Genomic DNA, 23,164 nt, shown 5'->3' with positions numbered 1-23,164 from the left:
ATTTTCCCTGTTCATCATGGAGCCACTGGGATGCAAAGAAGGATGTGAGCAGAGCTTGAACGTTTTGCATTGCCATGCAAAATGACTGTTTAATGCGTATTTGTAGACTGATGCTGGAAACGCCTCATAATTAGACTGTGTCTAAGTAGGCCAAAATATTTTTGTTGTGATATTTGAATATTGCATTTTACAGAATATTTGTAAAAACAAAAAGGAAAATGTTACCAGAAAAGGGGGTAGGGACAGAAATACCTGTGCTGATTTTGAACTGCCAGACACAAAGGCAATTATCAGAGCAGACTGTGGAGATGTGCACCTGAAGGAGGCCTTAAGGGCATGCTTTGACGGTATGTCAGAATCAGAGGAATATCTGCTTTGTGCTAATTTGTGTCATTGTAGTTGGCTTGCATATAGACTTTAAATGAACTGCTGATTTTAAATGAATATGTCAGTTTTGAAAGCCACAGTAAATCATGATCTACATAAGAAATCATAGCAAACAGAGACATTTCTATGAAGATTTAAGCCATGAAAGAAGATTCAAGGTACCGACCATTCTTACATGGTCACAGATTAGAGTATCATTCCCCTTAGTGTTCAAGTGAAAAGACCTGGTTTGGCCATAATACGTTATCGTGTGGCAGAAGATGGCTGTAAACTAGATTACAAAACCATCTGTACAGTACAGTAGCTCCTGGCAAGCAATTTTTAGGTTCTTCTGTGTCCTAATGCTTTGTAATACATTCTTTTGGTATTTGAAGGGGCTGCAAAACATCCTCATATGCTTTCTGAACCACCTTCTGGTTCTTCTACCCTCTCTTGAAAAGATACTCCCTTCACTTCTCAGCTTCCGCACACCCTTGACCAAGTTAGAGATCATGTCCTTCTTTTTTTCTATTTCTTCCTTCTTCTGATTAAGTTTCTATACTTGCTTTTCAAGTATAGCACAGGAAGGCCACTGAGAAGTATCTGATGAGCAAGGAGAAAACTGTAAAGGAGAAAACCCTTTAAAGTATTCCATAAGGATATTCTTAGAAGTATTTAATTTGCTTTAGATGGCTCATTCAGGACAGTTCAGCAAATCCCCGTACAATGAATACATGAAGGACATGATCAATGGACTGCTGGATGTCAACAGTGATGAGATAACTGACTATACTTGTGATTCTCACTGATGTTTGACTTGTCAGGGTGCCAAAGGGTCTGTGGAATAAACTGAAATGGATCAAAGACCCGTGCTATGGGATATTTCAGAGGGATAATTCTGCCAGAGTTTCATCGTTATTCCTGGGCTTGTTCTGCAACCAGGCTTATCACTGATTCTTCTCCACATTGACTGAGGAAGTTCACGGCTTCTTTCCTGAGAAAGTCAAGGAGCTAGACTTCGAATGGCATTTTTTTCTTTAGATCTGCACCAAGTCATACCTTTATGCTCTAGAAAGTACTGGGAAAGAGGCATTTTAAAAACACACTGGGAATTATAATGGAGGTAAAGGAGGGCTTTGAAATGTAATCGCTGTGACTTTGGGCCATGGAGTTCAAGTCAATAATATGAACAGTCCTAGTTGTAGGAACATAGGCATTGTTGGTGAAGGGCTGCTTTCACTGAGGATTAATGCACCATCCAGACACGCACTAATGGAAAAGGATCAAAAGGAAATACATGTCAGCTAGTTTTATTTCATCAGCAAACATTTGAGATTTTACCAACCAGACTTCAGATTGCAACATGAAAGTAAATGCCAAACCAGGGGTAGTTCTACTGGTAAAATCATGGTGGCTAGACCTTGCCTGCCTATATTCAACATCAGATTTGCTAAATGTTAGCAGTCTTCATCATTATTCTGACGACATCTTGTAAAATATGCCAATCTTTACTCATCACCGTACCACAGAAACTATAGTTATGCATGCAAACAGGCTGCTGACAATCAAATTGACAAGGTATCTTTCTGCTTCTACTGTTTGCAGTCTACAGCCTACAGACTCTGGTACATTAATTCCATCTATCAGGAAACCTGTCTTCATATCTTAGTTTATATAGCCACTGCTCAGGATCAGCCTTAAGGATCTCCTTCAACAGTGCAACTCAGAGAGAATTTTTTCCCTGCCTTTCTTTAGGTCCCTGAATGCCTGAGTGCCAAAGGACTGGTTTATGAAACAAGAAAAGGCAGAGTGTATCTCATGTCCCAGTTGAACAGCGCGGCCAGGCTGGAAGGTATTAGAGGGCTGAGCTGGAAGAGTGATTATGTCTGTCTTTCAGGGCAAATATGAAGTCCACACTAATTATCAGCAAAGACATACCAACACAATAGCAATTCTTGCAACCTTCTCTAATTTGAGTCTTCATCATTCAATAAAGACAGACTTAATTCCACAAACCCATCTGGAACAGTTGCTAAAATTTAAATCTGTTTTTTAAATTATTTGAAGCCAGCTCAAATAATGGTCTTTTTTTTTTTTTAAATTATGCTTCATCTCTGCTTATTATGAAACAGCAATTGCTGAATCATTTTGAGTCACTATCTCCATAACTCCATGGAAGCAATTGAGGCTTCTCTGCACTGATGGTGTATATAATACCTCCTCAACAGTACTTCTTTTTAAGTAACTGTTTTTTACCCAAAGACTTTTTCCTTAACAGATCCCCTCTGAAATATAACTCATCTTTGGAATGCTGGAAAGACTTTGTGACACCAAAGACACCAAAAATACTTCTCTAGCTCTTTCTAAAGAGAAACATCCAAATCTCTGCAGTGAGCAAGCACCTCCATGCGCTATAGTCTAAAGCAGGATCTTCCTCTCCTGCCAGTTACTATAGTATTAATACTTTAACAGATTTAGGACACTAACTACCAGCAAAAAGGGCTACTACTCTTATCACACCTCCCTTGAACACCTCATATATATTATCTAAGGAAAATGTGGTAGAGAAAACTAGACTGAGATTCATTTTACAGCATCTCCAGTGCTTCTGAACACTCCTCAAATTATACTCATTACATGGATGCTGTTTCTAACTAAACTTTGCCAGTCTGGGTTATCTTAGTTTGCACCTGATTTTCTAAAACCTCAGAAATTTTACATGCTCTATACTATTAACTCAAATTATTTTAAAATTAACCTTCTTTTGTGCGTCTTCCATTTTACTTTTGTTACTCTTCTTTAGAAGTCCTCAGTAAATTCAATTTCTTTGATAAAAGCAGAGCTTTTGAGATATACATTTTTAACTTGAATTTTCGAGCCTCTTCCCAAGGATTTAATAGACATGATAGCTTTCGTAAAGCAGTTATCAAATGGCTGATACAGAGGCTGTTACAGAGGCTGCTACAGAGGCTGCACAAGGACCAGGTGTTTTTATTATTTACATTAAAATTTTAAAGTTACAGAAAAATAACTTTTATTAGTAGCCAAGTTAAATAACCTCTTTTAAATCATTCATCACTATGGCATTAACACATACTTTTGTTGCCAGACCTCTCTGTTCTGAGCTGGAAGAATCTACTTAAAGTGAGCTGGAGATTAAATGCTCTCATTGTCAGACTGAAAAGTTCATGCCTTGGGACAGCAGCAAATTGTTCTGAAACACTACAAATGTAAGAAGACTAAGGGTGATTTATTAGGAGCATATTTAATGAAATACAAGTTTTTAGATTAGCATCATTCACATATTCACAGTAACTTCTGTAATGTCTTATTTGCTTCTAAAAAATGAAAACAAGCATCTATCTTCAGTTCTTTAAAAGAAAACTGAATTCTTCCTGCGTGTAAGACCCAGGATAGCTGGTTTATATCCACAACACACAAATGAATGTCACATAACAAAATGAAGTGAAAAACTGCAATTCTCCAATTGTTTTCTATTGTTCTAAATACAAGCTTTAGCAGGGCTGAAATAGCAGAGTGATGTAGTTCATTGCCCAGATGTGCAGTAATATTATGTGCATTTTAATTAAAGGCAGTGGTCCTGATCCTGCTGAGGATTTGGTCATTGATTTACAGTGGAGTGGGAACAGTCTCAGTGAGCAGTCTTCAGTACCTAGAAGCTGCCTCCAGCAGGGTTTTTGTTCAGAATAGTAGTGAGGTTTTGAAGTGAATCCTCTGATCATCCCCACTCACTGTGTGTTGGCTTGGTTTGCAGAGTGGGTTTGGTGCGTACAAAAGGTATTCTTTCTGGGGGAATTGAAACTGTAACTTTCACTCCAAAAGTATGCCTACTGCACTCCAAGCCTAATTAGGGCAGAAGGATTTTGAACAACATGTGTGGTAGGAACCATCCACAATATAAACCTAGAAATAGTTCAAGCCTCACAGTAAATCTGATCTAAGGTAAAATGCCCATACAGACAGAATATAAATGTAGGACTTCGTGCCAGCTATTTCCAGCTGCTGATCTGCTCCTGTTGCATTGAATTACTTGTTGATGTAGATGTGACCATGGTGGTAACATACGGTAGCGTGCAGCTGACTACTGAGTATTGAATGGGCAGTCAGGTTCTGTAACATCACACATTTCCAAAACAGATCTACAAAGCTTGGGATCAACAGTGAAAGCTGTGAAAATCCAAGAGCTGTAACTAAAGTTGTGAATAATAATTACTTCTTACAGGTGGTTGCTCTGCGAGGTAAGTCTCGTTTTGGATTCTGCTTCCTTTGCTCATATCCGTTGCATATAGTCAATGAGACTGTGCAGGCTGAGATGGAATTGAAAGAGCTTGATTCACTGTCCAGCCATGTACAGGCGTGCAAGGACAATGTAACAGGAATGTTTGAAATTATCCCACCAGAAGCCCAGTCCTTTCATGCCACCTTGCACTTGCATTTTGTTGGTTTAAATGAGTGTGAAGTGAGGGATATTAATGCTGCCTGACTCAGGCACCCGTCTTAGGAGAGCAGTCTCTTTGGAAGCCATAGTCACTGGAAAGAGAAAGACCTTTCTGGAGGGCAACTCTGACCACCTAACTTTGATGACCGAATTCAGATTGTGGAAACACTCTCTAATAGATAGCAACAGAGAATCAAGCCTACCGTCAATAGAATTAGCACCTCTATAATGTAAGAGTGCATTAAAATGGTGAATTGATGCATTTTAATGCATTAAAAATTATGGAAAATCAGTAATTTTTGTACAGCATGGAATTTAAAATAAACATGGTTATTTAATGAGAAACCCATGCGTTTCTTAGATCTGATGCAATAGAATTTTAGGTTGTAGAACCAGAGGAAAATAATCCTGAAGCTTAGAATTTTCCTTTTTAAACTACTTCATAAACAGCAAACAGAAGAGCACCTGCTTCAAAAAGAAAAGACCTGCCAAACCTTCCAGCTAGAGCAAGGTTAATACATGATTATCGTCTGTTTACCGGGACATGATAAAGTCATCTGAAAAACACAAAGCACTGGAAACCTCACATTTGCTTTGGATACATATCCTAAACATAATGTAAGATATGACATTACCCTTTTCATTTCCTTATTTAATGTGCAGGAAATATGAAAATTATTTAAAGTTGTTTCTCTTTTTTCCTGGGATAAATGAAGATCACTGTCAACAAATCCAGAAGATAAGTTACTGTGAGTGCGTTCTACAATCTTAAGTATGTCACTGGAAGAAGAAAATTCTGTTTGAGGAAGTTATCTGACAGAAACAAGCAAATGTGGATAATTCAGCATGCAGGCTAATTCCCTTTACTTGGACTTTCTCATGTACATTTATAGTTATGTAAGAACATCCCATCCTGAAAAACACATCTCATTGCTGACAGTCATTAGTCTTACTAATAGTTTGTAAGTCTAAAGGCAAGCTGGGGATGAACTGGTGCACTGCCTAAATGGCAAAGGCCAAAAGCTTTTTGTTTTTGAAGGACCAGAAGCTGGCATGGTGTCAAATGGCCCGTTGGCGGAAGCCCAGCTTCTCGCATGTATATGTAAGCTTCACAGCTTTCCAGCTAGAAGCAGATGCACCAAGGGGGAAAGACTCATATCCAGTTCTATTGCACTGCACCGGAGCAATGGGTGCTACAGACATAATTGTTGTTCTATCTCTTTAGTTAGATTAATATAAATATCATAATTTATATATCATTAATCTCCTGGCAGTCATTTCACAGGCGTTGTGCAAAGATGTACACATCTCTGCAGCAGAACGTTTTATTATAATGATTGACACACACGCCAGAAAGCTAACCCGTCCTCTTGCACCACCTTCAGCCCTACGGGTACTGAAATGCCCAGTTCCACTGTTTATTGCATCCTTTCATCCCCTTAAAAATTAAGGCTCCTGCTTATATTGAAGTAGAGGCCTTAATAAGTATATGCTTACTTAATAAGTGTACATGTAAGCATATGCATACCTACTAGGCCTTATAGGTTTCAATGGGACCGGTTACATGATTGCACCTCATTATATTGATTAATATTGTGTGGAAACAAATGTTCCACAGATTTCTTTACAGTCCTGCTCTAACTTCATTAAAATTAATAAATGCAGTCCCTTCTAGGTATGACTATGTAATGACTAGCCAAGGAAGATGACTCTTCCCTCAAGCAGGCAGTCATTGGGCGCTGTGCCCTCAGGAAGTGGACCCGGCTTCCAAAACAGGTGTCATAGCCAGCAGACAGATGTCATTAGATGTTGGTAGATAGGTGTGTGCACAAAAGATGTCCTGAGAACAAGTACAGTGGCTTGGTCTCTGTTCTCTGCCTTGCCTCTAGGCCTGGTCTCTCTTGCTGTCTTTGGTTTCACCGTTCAGGATCCAGCTCACATCTGCCGCCTGTTCAGTCGTAGTTCTGGCCCAGGCCACCTGTCCTTGCTGCTGCTCTGTCTGCTCCCTCTCCTGGGCCCACCTCATGAATTGCACTCCCTGGCTTCCTGGCTCCATCTGAAGTTTAGCTATGCTCTTGTCAAGCTGTGTGCAAGCTCCCCGGCTTCTTGGTGCCAAACCCTACCTCCAACCGTATGCTTGCCTTGCTCTGTTAGGCTAATGAGTCCTGTATGTCTCTGGTTCTTGATTTCAGATTGCCTTAATTACATCACATGGCTCCTGCCTCCACCCAGACTCCAGCCCGGGGCCTCACTATGAGGCTTGCAACACCCATGTCCCGTCACAACAGTCTACGCCGACAGGTGCAGACAGACAGCAGCCTGTTTCGCTAGTGCTCCACGCTGGGCAGAAACAAGCTAGCTTTGGTCTAGGAGCCGTACACCTACGTTACCTGAAAGGAAGAGCTCTTTTATTTCCAGACAAGATACACAGCCAGCTTGGAGCACAGACAAACTGAATCCACCTCCCTCTACACTTGCTCAGTTAGACATATTCTGTAAACCTATGCTAACTTTTAGGGTACAGAGTAAATTTAAATGCTAAATAGAGACAGAATGTGTAGATGTCGCAAACGTTCATCCAGATGTTGAGCAGCATCCCTCGTGACACACAGGTAGACAGAAATCTACCGTGTGGGGTCAGAGGGGACCAAGGCAGAAAGATTTCCACTAAACTTTCTAAAAGTTGGTTTTAGCTTACCTGCGAACATTATCTATGTGCACCATACCATTCAGGTGAAGCATAGCAATTATATTTCATTACATTTGGGTATCGACCAAATTCTAGTCTCAAGCACACTTTTGTGAATTGGGTGTCTCTGTTTCAGTAGAGTTAGTCTGGACTTTCTCAAAATATATATTTCCTGAAGTGAAACCCAAATCTTATACCTAAGGTACTAAAATTTGAAGTTCAGGCCTTTATCCGGAGTAGTTACAATAAGTTTATACCAGCTGATGATTTGATCCTGTGTAACTTCCACGCCAGCAGATGAAACGTCAACAGATGTGGAAGTCACCAGAAAGATGTGCTTGAGCTACCTTAAAACTAACCAGCTTGGCTACCAGTAGTAGCGTACCCAGAGCTGCGTAAACCTCAAGTGTAAATTAAGTTAGGCTAGATTTAATTTAGATTACCAGAATTTTGCAGCTTAGGCTGAGCTCTGAGCTTGCATAGCTTGTACGCAAGCCAGGTAACAGAAACCTAACAAAGCCACTGTACGCTGGAATCATTAAAGCAAATATTGAATCTAAATGGTGCCTATTTTACGGCAGTTTTAAAAGCAAATGAAGTATTTATTAACTTCCAAATTGTTTCTAATACCCTAGTACCTCAATGGGACCGCTCATAAGTACTGTACAATGGGAGCAACAGGGCAGGATCTGACCATAAACGCTTTCAGGCATGTGAGAGAGACTTTTGTGCTTTTGTTTCTAGGTAACTGCCTGGTTTTGTTTAACTATGTTTTGATTATGGTATGGAGCTCCTTTAACACTGGGCAAATGGCATGCTTTATGTTATATTTAGCTTTATCTCTCTATGTATGAGGACCGCGTGGGGCAATTGCTTCTTTGAGGCCTGATCCTCATCTCCTTACTAAAGCTAAAGTGTGAATCTGTGGGAACATTATATAACAAGGGGATGCGATCCCAGATCTGCTATAATATGTTTAACCTGAATAAACAGTCAGGCTGGAAATTGTCTGTGTGTTGTATAACTCCATCATAAGTTAACACATAATTAAATTTCAGATTTTGGAACTTATACTGGAAATCATTTATTTGCGTAAGTAAGTGGGATATTAGTGGGAGCTAATACAAACTCACTAAAACAAGTAGGAGTTCCTAAATAGAGCCTTGACTGTTTTAAATAAAAATAAATTAATGCATCTAGACATTCTCTAGACAGAGCAAGTGTCTAATGTGACCTATGTATGTATCACCTATACAATTATTATACTTCTAGAAGAAATTGTCATTAAAACTACTGTATATATTTTGGGTATAAAATACAAGAAATGTGTTTTCCTTTGTGCTTACTGCTGCTGCAGAGAAGTGTGAGTGTTACGGCGATTGCATGCAGGATACAGTTGCAGGATATTCCTGTTTTGTGTGGGGAACTGCCTGGTGTCTCTTTGAAAGTAAGGATCTTCTGAAATATGCAATGCAGTAAAGCAGTGGCATAGATTTTGAATTTTAAATATGGATTAACTATTTTTTACAGAAAGAAGACATTGGAATGATACTTTAAGCTACTAATTTTTTACACTGTTTCCTTTTCTATAGTGGCTATGCCTCTTCTCCAGTCTTATCTAAATGCAAAGTGATGAGAGAGTAGTGCCAGATCCTTCCCCTTTTGAAGTAATCATTTGCCATTTATTTTCCTGGGTGTAACACTGTGATTTTATCAAGATCACAAGATTTAATATTATGCACAATTTCAAAATTATGCTAAACCTAAGTTCTTTAAATACAGGAGCCCACAGAACTGTAACGCAGACATTTTAGCACAGAAATCGCTTTAGTGTTTTCTAACACACAAGAGCGTTTAGGTTTTTTCAGAGCACTCCTTGCTCAATCAAAATTCCCACTGCAAAAGAAGCTGCAGCATTGGGTGCTTTATTTCCAGCAGACTTTTTAATCTTCATTAAGTCTTTAATTTAAATCTTCTAAATCTTAAATTGTGAACACTGGGAGTGAAAAGATTGTAATAAATGTGATCAAAATTCTTTATTCAGCTCTTAAGGTTTAAATACAAACTGAGGTCAGAAATGCAAAATTAAGAACTTCGAGTTATTTATCCCATGTAAAATCAAGATTCGTATGCACAGCCAGAAATGTTCCAACTTCCTATTAGTTATTCTACTTATCAGCCCACAGTCCTAAATAAGTGATGAAAAGGTTAATAATCAAAATTATCAAAACAATTAAATTTTAAAATTGTATCTTTAAACGATAATTATATACACAAGTAGAAAGTTAATTTCACTGTAATTAATCTAATTGAAATAATGTCATTTCACATCTACGTATCTATCCACCCATTTGTCTTAAAATAAGTGTAATGTAGAACTTTTCTAGGACCAGCCTTTACTTTCTTGAGCCAGTTCCATTAGAGGGAGAGAGCAACAAAATGCAGATAAATAAAAACAAAAATCAAGGAATGCTTGATGCAACCTGGAGCCAAGTGTCTGATCTCGGACAAATCAGTGGTTTAGATCTCAGTTAGTGCTTGAAGTAAAAGTATACTGTGACTGTTTCATAATCATAAAGAAGTAGCTATACCAGTGTTGCACGCAGGGAAGTGACCATGACCCAAACGTGCCTGGGAGGAAGGGGCAGGTGGACACGGGAGATGAACGTCAGCATTGCCTGGTTGTGGCTGGGGGGTGAGTTTCAGTTGGGGTCCTGGCTTGCTTCGTGCCACTGTTGCTGTACTCCCAGGACTGAGTGTGTGCCACCATTGTCGCTTTTTAAAATGAAGACTGCCAAGAATGAGAAAGTTATTTTTATTATTTAGTACGAAAATGATCTAGCCCTCCACTCACTACCGCGTTTGCACAGAATCCCATTTGCTAGCTGCCACATAGAAAGAAACAGAAAGTGAAACGAAGACAGATACATTACCTCCACGGAGAAGGCAAAATGGTGGGTAAAGGAGCATGGGGAATTAACTTGGCAGTGCTCACTTGCCTTACTCTAATTAGCAGATTTATTTTCCACAAGCCAGAATACAGGTCCAAAGGAGACCAAACCATTCAAGAAACCTTCCCAGAGAGGAAAAATAATGACTTAATGGTCACAGCTAGAACTGTGGGTGAGGGTGAGATTTCATGTGATGGTTGAGCCTACATAACGTCTCCCTGCTTCTGTCCTTCCTCAGGCCTGGCCATGCACTCCCATCTCTTTTGGAAGCCTCCTGTCACCCTTTGATGAGTCTGCTCAGTTTGCTAGACCAGCAGAAAACTAGCCAAGCCAAGAAGTAAATAGTCTGCCAGTGTAGATGACTCACTCAGGTGTCAAATGAACACCAAAACCTGGGGAAGGGTTGGAATGGTAAGCGTGCATCCAGGGGTAGGGAATGGGCAGTACAAAGAAAGGAGGACTGGCCCTTTCCGTGGCAGTAACCTGCCTGAATGTCTCCGTTATCTAGTGAAACCTCAGCTAGGTCTCTGAGAAAATGCTGGAAGAGATGCCTTTCTCTCAGGCAAAGAGAAGGCTCTGTCATAAATCCAAAATGTTTAGGGAAAGAAAACATTTTGGCTAAGATCTAGAGGTTACAGACTTTCCTCATCTTACACTAAGTGACTAAATAATGCTTTGATGGGAAGAAGCTGGTTTTGAGTTACTTTAAGCATCTGCTAAAGGAAAAGGATTTTTATGGGTCCCTTCTCAATGGGGCCTTTTGAGTTATCGTGAAGACTGAACGGGGGAGTTGCAGGCCAGCAAGCCAATTTAGGAATGGTTAGGAAATGTGATTTCATCAGATGAGGGTTGAAAGTCATAAGCCTGTCAAACCAGAAGCCATTTAAGAAGATTCTGAAGTGTACATCATCTCTGTGCATTCATGATATAGACATTAAAGCTTCTGGAGTACCTTAGTGTTACATTAGTGGTTGCTGCAGATGAATGTTGCCTCAGATTAATTGTCTCAATTAAGTCACTCTTCTTTTGAACTGACAGGATGAAGAAATTCAATTTCTTTATGGCCTTGTGCTAAGGAACAATAGAAGGCCACCAAAGGAGTCACTTGATGGTTTGGGATGAAGTCTGATCAGTTAAGCTGTAGCCTGAGGAGTTACCTACAGAAGTAGTAACTTTCTGTAGCAAACACAGGGCTAGTAACAAATAGAGGGGACAGAAAAGCAATAGTGGAAGCATTTATTAGGACGCTGAACTACTAGAAAAGGCGATTTCTGAGCAAGGAAGTTGCTTTTTTCTGTTGTATTCAGGGAAACAGGTCTTTATGAATATTCTTATAAACCAACACTGCTATACTCTATCAGCCAGTTCTCTTTAAAAAACCACTTGGTTTAATGACTGTCTGAATAAGCTAAAGGATGACATTATTTTTGTCAGTGATATAGGTGTGTTACTTATGTTACTACATTGCTAAGACTAAACATGATGTGAGCGCGCAGTTATGTCATATGCTCTGCTGGCTCATAAAAATAGAGGCTGTAGGCACCATGAGCAGCAGGGCATACTCCCAGATGCCCAAAATCCAAGCCAAGCCAATTGTTCAGCCACACAGAGATTTTAGTATTTTTAAACCCCAAGCTAGAGAAAGGACACTTTCATATACCAAAACAAATATTTAAAAAAGAAATTCATACACCTTCCGGTAGCAGAAAGGCAAAAATCTAAGTGTCACGGCTGTCAATAACCCCTGAGCGTATGTGGATTTGCATTGTGAGTGAGAAGCTAGAACAGGATGTCTTTCATTTCTCTTTGTCCAAATTGTCCTCCTGCAGCCCTGGAAGTATGTTTCTCAGCTGTGATATGTTCAGAATGCAGCTCACAGGGAACATCTTGCATGCATTTCATGGGGACAGGTCATTCCCTTCCCCCTCGGTATTTAAATCGTGCGTTTCAACAGAACAGCTCCTTGACTCGAGCCACACACAACAGTGGAAAAGAAACACTTTACCTGCAGAGATATTGAACAGAGGTTCATAAAAGCTACTGTTAGATTATGTGGCCTTTTGGACATCAGAAGAAAGCAAAGGTACTTGTTCTCAACAGCAAGAAGCCAAAATGGACAACTGTCACGGCAGAGTGTCTAACACCATGTCTACATCCATATACATGCAGCATTCCCAGGACTGCAGAGACTGAATAGAAACAGAGCGCCTCTATTTCTGTTACACGACATACGGCTCAGTTCTGTTTTTTCATGAAGTGACTAGGCAAAACTTAAATTTAATTGAAAGTAAGAATGGTTTTATATAGTCAATTTTATAAGTAAGTGTATTTCCCTATTTCTAAAGGACACGGTGTTACTTTTTACTAGCCAAGACAACTATTTTTAGCTTAACCCATGCACTGTTGAAATTGTCAGTAGACCAAATGCTGGTTTAACAGATGGGTACACGTAGAAGTAGATGAGAGCATCTCTATGTGAATCAAGTTTAAATGTTAGCTCGCATTGCCGTCCAAGAATACGGAGAGAGCAATCTGTGTAAAGCTCATGAAAGATGCTGGGAGAACACACCATTGCAAATCTGATTCAGAACTGCGTAGTTTATAAATATGTGCCCTGGTTGCTATGGTTATTTTAGTTTTGGTTTTGGTGACTCAGGATTATGCAGCATCAAAAAGTAACCCACCTTGAAATGTGGGGTTTCTGTGTAAGAATCTTACTCAGAACTGACAAAATCAAAGAGCGAGAAGTCTGCTTCTTACATAATTTACCTTAAAATTTTGATAGCACTTTGTGCATAGTCGTCTTATCTCTTTTTTCTGGATAAGGAATGTACCAGAGTTTTCACTGTTACTTGTGTGGGTTTGTCACACAATCAGAGTAGAGAATACACCAGATTTAAAAAAAGAAAGGACTATGACTATCAAATTAAAAAATGAAAGAAATGCCTTATTCTTATGATAAGTATCTCTGTCATGGCCTTTTCATGTTGAAAAAGGCTTTTATATTTTCTTATCCCACCTCTCCTTTTACAATCCATGATTCTCATAAAAATCTGGAAGATTTATTAGGAAGTTTTGTGTCGATATATACAGTATTTGTCACTATCTCTTGAAATTATCCACTTTTCCCAGAGCTAGAGTGGATGAAATTAACTTTGATATATTAGTTTTCTTCACGGGGGAGAGAAAAATGTTAGGACAAAATTTTTAGAAGTCACACTGTGTCTGTTGCTGTTCAAGATGAAAGACAAGACAATTATCCTTAGGAGGTCAGAACAAAAATTCTACATCCCAGAAGCTGACTATTTTGGGTAGTGCAAAAGCTTCATCTGTGTACTTCTGTGGTCCAGAAGCCTGCGTGAAATAGCTTTGAACGATGGTTGTAATGCTTTTAAGAAAAAATGGAAAACCAGAAAGCACACTGATAACAATGTCATTGCTAAATCATTTTATTGATCACTTGAAGCCTGCCATTAAATTAACTGAAAATATATACACGCATAGATGCTATCTCTGCAAATGTTTACATGGTTACCTCTAGAGAAAAGTAGTCCTCCTGTATTCAGTGCTAGTATTTGTATGTGGAAAATTACATAGTCAATCACCTTTAGTGCTATGTATATACACATAAAAGAGGGATTTTACAGCACATCTAGTGAGTTGGGTAGTCTGGTAGAGGTACATCAAAATAGCCTGATAAAATTAGGTCTACTTAGTGTGTCCTTAAGTTGCACATATCAGGTACTTAAAATGTTAAGTGTCTCTTGTTAGCATACTGTTATTGTTGTAAACACACACGTGCACACTTATGCAGTTATCTAATTCAATCTTCTGATATGGTCTTGCAGTAATGACTGTTTTAGGACAAATTTTACACTCACTTTCAATATGGTCTTCACAGAGAGACTTAATATATAGGGTTTGGCCTAACCTTCTGCACAGATGAATTTCACCCTCCATGCTTAGGTAGATAATTGGAAAAGAGTATCAGATTTCAGCAGCAAATATTATTGGTAATTGTATATGTTTATCTCAATTAGTACTGAATTAGAAGCTGTAGATGGTCTCACCTCCTCTCAGCTACACCGATTTTACAATGAAATCGAATGACATCAAACTGGTAGGATGGAGTAAAGAATATGGCCTGGTATGCCTTTGTATTGAAGTTACAAACTTTTATGTGAGAACATGAGATAGGAAAAATACAGAAAATAAAAAAAAGTTTTACAAATTTTTATTATTATATTACTTTTATCATTATTCCCTTCTTGTTCTGAATTTTGTTGAATACAGAAAATGTGAACAAGAGATTAACCAGTTTACATGAACGACAGCTCTACTTTTTGCTTAAGAAAGACCATATGCTTTGCTAGATCACATTCAAGGACCACATATAATTTACTGCAGAGCACAGCTATCTGGGAAAGGCATATATACTCCATATATATGGAATATCTGGATTTCAGCTGGCTGCACAAATGAATTATACATTACCCATGGAGTCAAACGTAACATAACTCCCAAATGAGGTGCAACCCAAAAAAATGAAAAAGTCAAGGAAAAATAAAGTCAAGAATGTAGAACATACAAATAGCTGCAGTGTAAGGAAAGATATTTGCTGAAGTTCTCTGAAGAGCCGGCGCTGAATCAGTGAAAAACACCCTGAAGAAAGGAACAAAAGGGAAGTATTAGATCTGGTCTTTAAAACGAGACTGTATGATACTTAAGAACAGAAAGGGGTGTGCTTTCTGAGCTGTAGAACCTCTACATTTTGCTAACAAGCCAAAGAGGGTGAGCTGAAGGAGTTAAAGGAGGATCCATTACCAGAAACAAAAAGCTGAGCTGGAGGAATGAAGTCAAGGAAAGGGGACTGGAGCTCTGATGGAAACCTGAAAATGTGCTCCATGACAATGAAATTCCTAGGAGAGTGCGTTTTGAGTAAGTGCCTATCAATTTGCCTAGAATTACTTTGCTGCTAATAAAGCATTTGATTTAAATACTGCTTGCTGAAATCAGTGTATTACATTCTTCAGCTATGTGGTTTCTTTGAAGAGTCAAATTTTCAGAGAGAGAGAGAAAGAGAGAAGCAGCATGTCGGGAAGGGTACATGTAAAATATCCAAGACATCTGGGGAAGGAGGACTCAGCTTTTATCTTGTGTTAGCTTTTTCTGGGTTATACTTTTCAGCTCCTTAGGAAATGGCACTGGATTGAGAGTCTGTCCCCAAGGAAGATTGCCCACGAGGACAAGACCACAGCAGGCGGCTGGAGCCTGCACAAATCCCCTCCTTTGACGTGAGTCAGTCGATGCAGCCAAGCTCCGGGCTGGTAACTGTCCATACTGAGCTGATGGTACCAGCGCTATGCCAAATCACAACTCGATCACCCGTGTGAGTAATGAACACTGCAAAGACTGCTTCTGAAGTGCATTATGCAAAGTCAGCCATACTTTCAAACCCAGGAGCCTAAACTGTACCTCTGCATAGTCACACAGGCTGTCAATGGGAAGGTATAAATTAGGTGCCAGGTAATTGTTCATCCACCTACTTAGATTGCAAATCTTTCTCTCGCAAATCTTTCATCTTGACTACAAGATGCCGTCTTTGGTTCACAATCACATTGCGCCTGCAAATTGTCCGTGCATTGTATCATCTCATCCATTGCTGCACGAGTAAATCTGATGGATACTATGCAAGTATGTCCAGATGAAAATCTGTTCTGAAAGACATTAAGAACACCACATTGCTGCAGGTGCCTTACAACTACTACTCCTTGCGAAACGCTGCTGACATTTTTATCAATAAAAATGGAAATAAGAAGCCTGAGTAGGCTGTGAGACTGCCTATCGTAAGACGGAGACATTATAATTAGAAAAGAACAAACCATGCAAAATTTGAAGTGTATGAGGTTTGGTGACCCTCTCAAACTATAGTTTCCTATAATTATTTGAAAATAAAACTTTTCTTTTTTTTCAAACCAGTAAGTTTAAAACCACATTTTATCCCCAGAGATGATTCAATTTAAAACAAAATACATATTGCTTTTAGCTAAAGAAAACATGCTATGCACAGAAAAAAATTTACTACGTATAATAACTTGGTTCCTAGAAGTCGCGACTCTGAACGAATACATTTTAGTTTTTGTATCTTCAAATGCTGTATGCTTTGTATCTACTTTGTTTTCTCCCAACAGAAAAGATGGATGTGCTGCCCCAGGTTTTCAGATAATAGAAGTGAACTTTAAGTAAAACGGCCAGTAAGCCCAGGGATTTGTCCACTGCCACGCAGAAGTGCCAGGGCAAATGGGAGAGGGTGCTTTTGTACAGCAAACTGCCCTAACGTGGACATGTCTAACCTCCCAAAACAAAGGATCCTCAGTAAGTCGCCCCATTTCTTCCCTTCTTTCCTCCAAGCGGCTGCCTTTGCCCTGTTGGCCAATGCCGGCAGAAAGGCTGATGCTGTTGCACGTGACGCGGAGGTCGCTGGCAGGGACAGGCAGCACCTTTGGCCCAACAGAGATGGAGAAGCGCCGTGCTTCCAGCCACAGAAGCCCCTGGGAGCTGCACACCCGAAGCCTGGCTTTGGTTTTCGGGTGTAAGGCCTACCGCAGACGCCCCAATAAACCACACCCCTCCCCACACACTTCGCTTTGGAGAAGCACGGCCCCGGCCACCCTTTGCTGACGGGCGTTGTGTTGGCAAGGCCCTCATCGCTTTTTGAGTGTATTTCTTCAGCCTTGACAGCAGACCCAGGCGGCAGCGGGCGAAGGCCGGTGCCTCGGCCACCCCCGAGGTGAGGCCCGGGCAGGCAGCGGGCTGCGTGCGGGGCCGCGCCCCCGGACGCCTCTCGGCCCGGCTCTTCCCCTGCGGTCGCGGGGATTTCCGCCCCGGCGGGGCAGGGGAAGCCGGTGACCCTTCGGCTGAACTCTTGAACTCACGGGCCCGGGATGAGGCAAACCGAGCCGGCCTCACGCCAGTCACAACACAGGCGGCGGCGGCGGCGGCGGCGGCACCCCCCGGCCCCCCGCTGCCACCCCGCCCCCGCCGGGCACACCGCCCCCGATACCCCCCGCCCGTCACTGACACCGCCCGCCCCGCCCCGCCCCGCCCCGCTCGCGCGCCCGTGCCCGCCCTCCCGCATTGGTTCCCCCCCTCGCCGGCTCCTCCCAGCCCCGCCTCCCCCCCCGCCGGGAAATCTCGCGGGGTTATGCTAAGGAGGCCGCCGCCGCCCCGCCCCGCCGGTTCCCTCCCGCCCTGCGCCCTCCATCTGGGTGGGTGAGTGAGCGAGGGCGAGTGCGGGCCGCGGTGCGCTGTGGGATACTGGCGGTATATAGTCTATCCTCGGTGCGGCGTTAGCTAAGGGGGCCAGGCAGGAGCGGGGTATGAAGATGGCGGACGCCAAGCAGAAGCGGAACGAGCAGCTGAAGCGCTGGATCGGCTCCGAGACCGACCTGGAGCCGCCCGTGGTCAAGCGCAAAAAGACCAAGGTGAAGTTCGACGACGGAGCCGTCTTCCTGGCCGCCTGCTCCAGCGGGGACACCGAGGAGGTGCTGCGGCTGCTGGAGCGGGGCGCCGACATCAACTACGCCAATGTGGACGGGCTCACCGCGCTCCACCAGGTCGGTGCGGAGCCGTTCCCGCCGGCTGGGGGGGGCCTGGCCGAGCTCGGCGGCGGGAGCGGGGCTTGGGCGGGCGGGGAGGGGGGGCGAGGCCGGCCGGCGAAGTGCCCCCCCGGGAGGAGGTGGAGGAGGAAGGGGCCGGAGGCGGCTGCTCTCCCCTCCGCTGGGGGGTGTCGGGGCGGGGAGGGGCCGGGAGCGCGGGGCGGGAGGCGGCGGCCACCGGGGTCGGGCTGGGGGGCGGCCGGCCGGAGGGAGCCGCGGGCGAGCGGCCCGGGCCGGCTGGGCTGGAGGGGGCGAGAGGCTGCGCCCCCTCCTCGCAGGCTGGGCCTCGGAAGGGGGCGGTTGGGCCTCTCCTTGGGCGGGGAGGAGGTGCCGGTGACCCTCTTTCGCTTTCCCCGCTCGCCTCGCTTCCCCGATTGGCAGCACCTCCCTCGGGAGGGACGGGGGGAGCGGGCCCGGCCCCGAGTTGCCTGGGAGGCAGCTGGGGGGGACGGGGACAAGTGCCCCCCGGCGGAGGGGTGGTGGCCGGCAGGTGAGGCAGGCGAGCTCGCCTCGGGGGGCGCCTCCCCCGGCTGCCTCCTGCCCCGGATCCCGGTGGCAGTTTCCTGCTTCCCCCGTCTCCCCGGTTCCGCAGCAGTTGAGCCGATTAAGCCCCGCTCGTGTGTGCGTGCGGAGAGACGGGTCGTCTATTTCTCTCCGGTTTCTAAGGGGAACCGCTGTTTTGTTCCTAATATAGAAACGTGTATCAATAACAGGCTGCTTGCTTTCTTTAGTGATGGCTTCTGCCGCAGTGTGAAAGCTGAACTTCAAGGGGAGCAGGGCTCTTACAGTTTTCTTTCGTGCGTTGGAGAGCAGTAAAAAACTGAATCCATATTGCTTTGTTCTGGTGTGGGTATGTGGGAGGGGGATTGGTGCTGAGGGAGATAACTTTCACTTGGGGCAGGGGGGGAATGGAAGGGAAACTGGCTGTGAAGTTTCCTCAAAATGGATGCTTTGTGCATGTTGAACTTCATAGCAGTCTGATTGGAATCTCAAAACGTTAGCCAAATAAGGAAAGGCTGTGGCAATCCAGAGATAATGCGGGTTTGCCTGAATAGTTTTTGTTTCTCTAGAAGGCCGAAAGCTTCCACACCATATTGAATTCACTGGATATCCAAAAAGCAAAAAATGTTCTTTGACAGGCTAGCTTATTGTTCTTAAGTTTAGAAGTTGTTCAGTAGTTTAAAAAAAAAATCTTAATGATTATGAGATGTAGGTTGACCAGGTAGAAATCTTCCCAAAATGGTTAGGTGAGGTAATTAGGACATCGTTGTTATACAGTGCTTTTCTTAAATTCACCACCTCGTTTTTGTTTAATGCATTTTGTCCATCCCATATAGATTTCTCAAGGATGTGAGGCTCTACAAATACCTAAGTTGCCCCATAGTACTGGATAGAATCCCCTCCTGAACATAACATGTGAAATTCTACTACTCCTTGCTCCATTTCCTGTGTATAAGTTGTCGCTTACTCCCCTGTAAAAGGTATTGGTTTACTTTCAGTTGTGAACTGAGCTGGAAGAATGAATGTGTATTGTGGTTAAGCCTGTCAGCATGGTGTGTAGCATGGTTACCTGACTTCAGGCTAGCCTGTCACTTCATAGCGAGGTTTTATGTATTTATCCTTCTCTAATCAAGTTATGATGGCTTCATGCTTCCAGGGAGCTCTGTATTGGAAGTCATACCTTAACTGGTTAGATCGTTGGGTCTACAAGTTACTGTACTCCAGTCATTGATAGGAAAGGATGACGTTTGGCTTAACTCTATTGTTAGAATAAGAGATGAATCACGTTGTCTCTCTTCATGAAGTCCAGGTGGCATTTTCAAAATGTCTTTGATACTATATACAACAAAGCTTTCATCAAGATTATTCTGAGCTTATTCTCCCCTTCTTTTTACCTGTAGTCGGCTTGCAGTTTGGAAGGGCAAAGTCTAAGGGAACAGAGGTGAAGATTTACATCACTGCTTAAAACTCTTGCTCACTCTCCTCCTCCCCCCCTCCCTTCCCTTCTCTAGGGATACGGAAGGGCCTTTTCTGGTTTTATGATATTAAAAGCAAACAAGAAGATCAGTTGTGAAGTTATAATCCTGTTGAGGCAGTCCAGTAAATGAATGTTGCCTGTTGCTACAGGAGAAAAAAGACATATAACAAATGCCTGCCCATGACCAATTCTGTATGGTTTCACTTCATTATTATCAATAAATCTTATTCTTCTCTGATAGGCCATATGAAAGGTGCAAATCACACATGATGCAGCCTGTAACATGAATTCATTTAATGAGATTTGGCTATGGCATGGAACGAAGCTGTATCTGTTCCCAAGGGAAACTCTTCAAAAACTTGTCATTCTTCCTGACAGAGTTTTGTCTGACTGATGTCAATTGTGTTGAAGTCCATGTTGTTGTGTTTAAGACTGCCATGGTTTGCTGTTGCTTTGTGTTTTTTGTTTGGGGTTTGGTTTTTTTTTGTGTGTTGTCTGTCAGATCCCGTGTAGATTTTACTGCTTCACAGGAATCAATTTATCTCAGTAAAGTGACTCGACCTTTTTTGGGTTGTGTCCTTTTGGTCTTGCATCTAACTTTTTTTGCAGTTATTGGGAACAAACGCATGTGTCTGAAATAGCAGTAGAATTAAATATTTAATATACTATTCAGCCTTTGTTTTTCCAGCTAGCTATGACAGTTATAGTAAGAGACTTAAGCTGTGTTTCTTTTCCACAGCCCAGGTGGTTGGAAGTGCTGAGGGGAAAGTACCATTAATCCTGAAATTCTGGTGAACTTCAGATCTGGTCTTTAATGGAGCATCAAGCTCTGTTACTAAAGCCATTAGCCAAACTTTTCCTATATCTGTAGGCTAGAATGCCATCACCATCAGAAACCTTTATGTAGAATTGTTTTTCTTAATGCATACGGGAAAGAAAAAATAACAATTGGCTTGGTAGCTTAGAGAAGGAAGGAGGAGAGCATATGCAGGTACTTCATCTCTTGACACTGCCAGTGAGTGATTTTGTTTTATATTTGCGTGCGCATAAATGAGCAGACTTGAGTGCATCATATCTGAGGACATGTCAGTTAAATTTCTTTGAATTGAAAATCTCACAGAAGGGGAAGAAATTGTCGTTAGATGATGGTTATTATTCCTGTATGTAATGTTGGGTTCAAATGTCATTCTCTTTAAGACCTTGTTTTAGCATACTTTCAGGTTAGGCCTTCAGCACAAAGGACAAAAGTGGGTATGCCATTTTTCTATCTATGGCAGATACATGCAGTGCAGGATATTGCAGCAGGATAGTATGTATTCTGCTGGAATATCCTACATTATGTATATATTGTGTGTATATGTCTGTGAGACTAGAAAACTTACTTTTAAATTAGACCTTAAATTTACAATCAGATGTCTGCTCCATGAATTTAATGGAGGTTGAAGTTGATTGTGTTTAAATATTGCATTCACAGACTGTTGTCATGCAGGATGAGATCTAACTTACAGGTAGTGCAGCTTTTCTCATCTGCCTTAACAATTGAATGTAAGGAGGAATTGAGAGAAAAATGGAGCCCAGAGGTGAGCTGTGACCTCACAGATTAATAGTTTCCGCAGAGTAGGGGGAAAAAGTGGCATATTCTGGAATAATGTAAAGAAGAGATAGTATACTGTTTTCAATAAAACCTGGTCCTTTCTAGGGCAGTCATATTTATTTGGAGTGGGATTCAGTTCTATCATCCTGAAAGCTTAGCACCTATCCTTCCTCAGAGTTTGGACTGTCTCTTCTTTTCCGTCCTTGCCTTCCATGAAAGAGGACTTGGTTCACTAGCTCTGATTGGAATTTATTGCTTAAGTGACTGAAAGAAGTTTGTCTAAAAGTTACGTAGAGCTTTGTACAGGAAAGAGGAGCCCACCCTTTCTGGGCAGCACCATGGGAAGGCTGCATGTGGTGAGGAGGGACCGTGACGTGACCAGTTTCCTGGAAGGCTGGATTTCCTGTGCACGCTTCTCCCCTGGGAGCACGGGTTGTGCACTGTGGAGTACCTGCACGCTCCTGATAAAGAAGGTGACTGAGTTTAGGCTGTGGTTAGGTATGACAATTTATGCAGCTTGCTTTTTGGCTGCCCTTTTTCTTTGAGGCTGCTCAGGCTGAGGAGGTGGTAACCTGGTTTTTGGCCTCATTCTCTCTGGGTGAGGAAGGTGGATGCTGCAGCCTAATTCCACCACATAGCATGAAAGGAGCATGTCCTGTCTTGATCTTGCTTCTTTCTGGGGAGGGTACTGCTTTGGAGGTAAGATAAGGGAAATTGTCTTGGCTGTTTGTGCATGGGGATCACTGAGTACTCTAGGTGTTGTCATTGGTGAAGGCTGCACAGTAAGAGAGGCTCCTTATCCTTAATGAAGGATTCATGTGCTCTTTGTTGTCCAGGACAAGTACAGTTTTAATTAAGCAAAGTTCCCCAAAGGTTATCTCTCTGTTGCAAATATCAGTGTTTTTCTGCAACTTTCCAAGTACTAAATTGGATATGAAGGTGAGACTGTTTTACTCACATTACAGTTATGTATTAGTTTGCAGGCATAGCGGTATGCAGTGTTAAAAAGAAATCTTGATTTGATGCCACTGCTGTAGGACTCTGCTGTGTTGATCCCTCAGTAGTAATTAAGATGCTGAGAAACTCATCACAAGTACGTCTCACTGAACACTTATTCTTTCTAACTGATTAAGGGCAATTATTGCTGTCTTAATGTTTCTTGTGGGTTCTATGGGATTTATTTCTTGGATAAGAAGTACCTTCCTTTACGGGAGTTTCTGCAATAGTTTATGTGAAAAATTCTGTCAGGACTCCTGGTGGCATGCTCATAGTACCTGATACAGTAAAGGGTATCGTTACAGTAGGCATCAACTGTCGTCCTTGTTACGACATCCTTTCAAACAGCAGGGAGTGATGAAAAAGAGACATAAAATCGACCAGCACTGGATCCCTTTGCCTTAGAACTTGACAGAGGGCATTAAGGCTGCACTGTCGGGATCCTTTTTGACAAATGATAACACGGGTCATGT

At 42.3% G+C, this 23,164-nt stretch overlaps 1 protein-coding gene across 7 annotated transcripts in view; it reads left to right on the top strand.

Moving 5' to 3' along the window:
• The first annotated feature begins 17,707 nt into the window (after positions 1-17,707).
• PPP1R12A (protein phosphatase 1 regulatory subunit 12A) overlaps positions 17,708-23,164 on the top strand; it is a 124,491-nt gene continuing 119,034 nt past the window's right edge. For 6 of the 7 annotated variants that reach the window (XM_075150437.1, XM_075150456.1, XM_075150429.1 and 3 more), the window contains exon 1: positions 17,708-18,081. In XM_075150437.1, the coding sequence (XP_075006538.1) occupies positions 17,845-18,081 (237 nt within the window). In that variant the 5' untranslated portion in view covers positions 17,708-17,844. The remainder of the gene's footprint in view (positions 18,082-23,164) is intronic. The other variant, XM_075150465.1, reaches the window with a different exon arrangement.

The sequence above is a fragment of the Calonectris borealis genome, chromosome 1 (assembly GCF_964195595.1).
Source record: "Calonectris borealis chromosome 1, bCalBor7.hap1.2, whole genome shotgun sequence".
Classification (NCBI taxonomy): Eukaryota; Metazoa; Chordata; class Aves; order Procellariiformes; family Procellariidae; genus Calonectris; species Calonectris borealis.
Note: the sequence above shows the minus strand (reverse complement) of the source record. Positions and strands in the feature narration are given on the sequence as shown.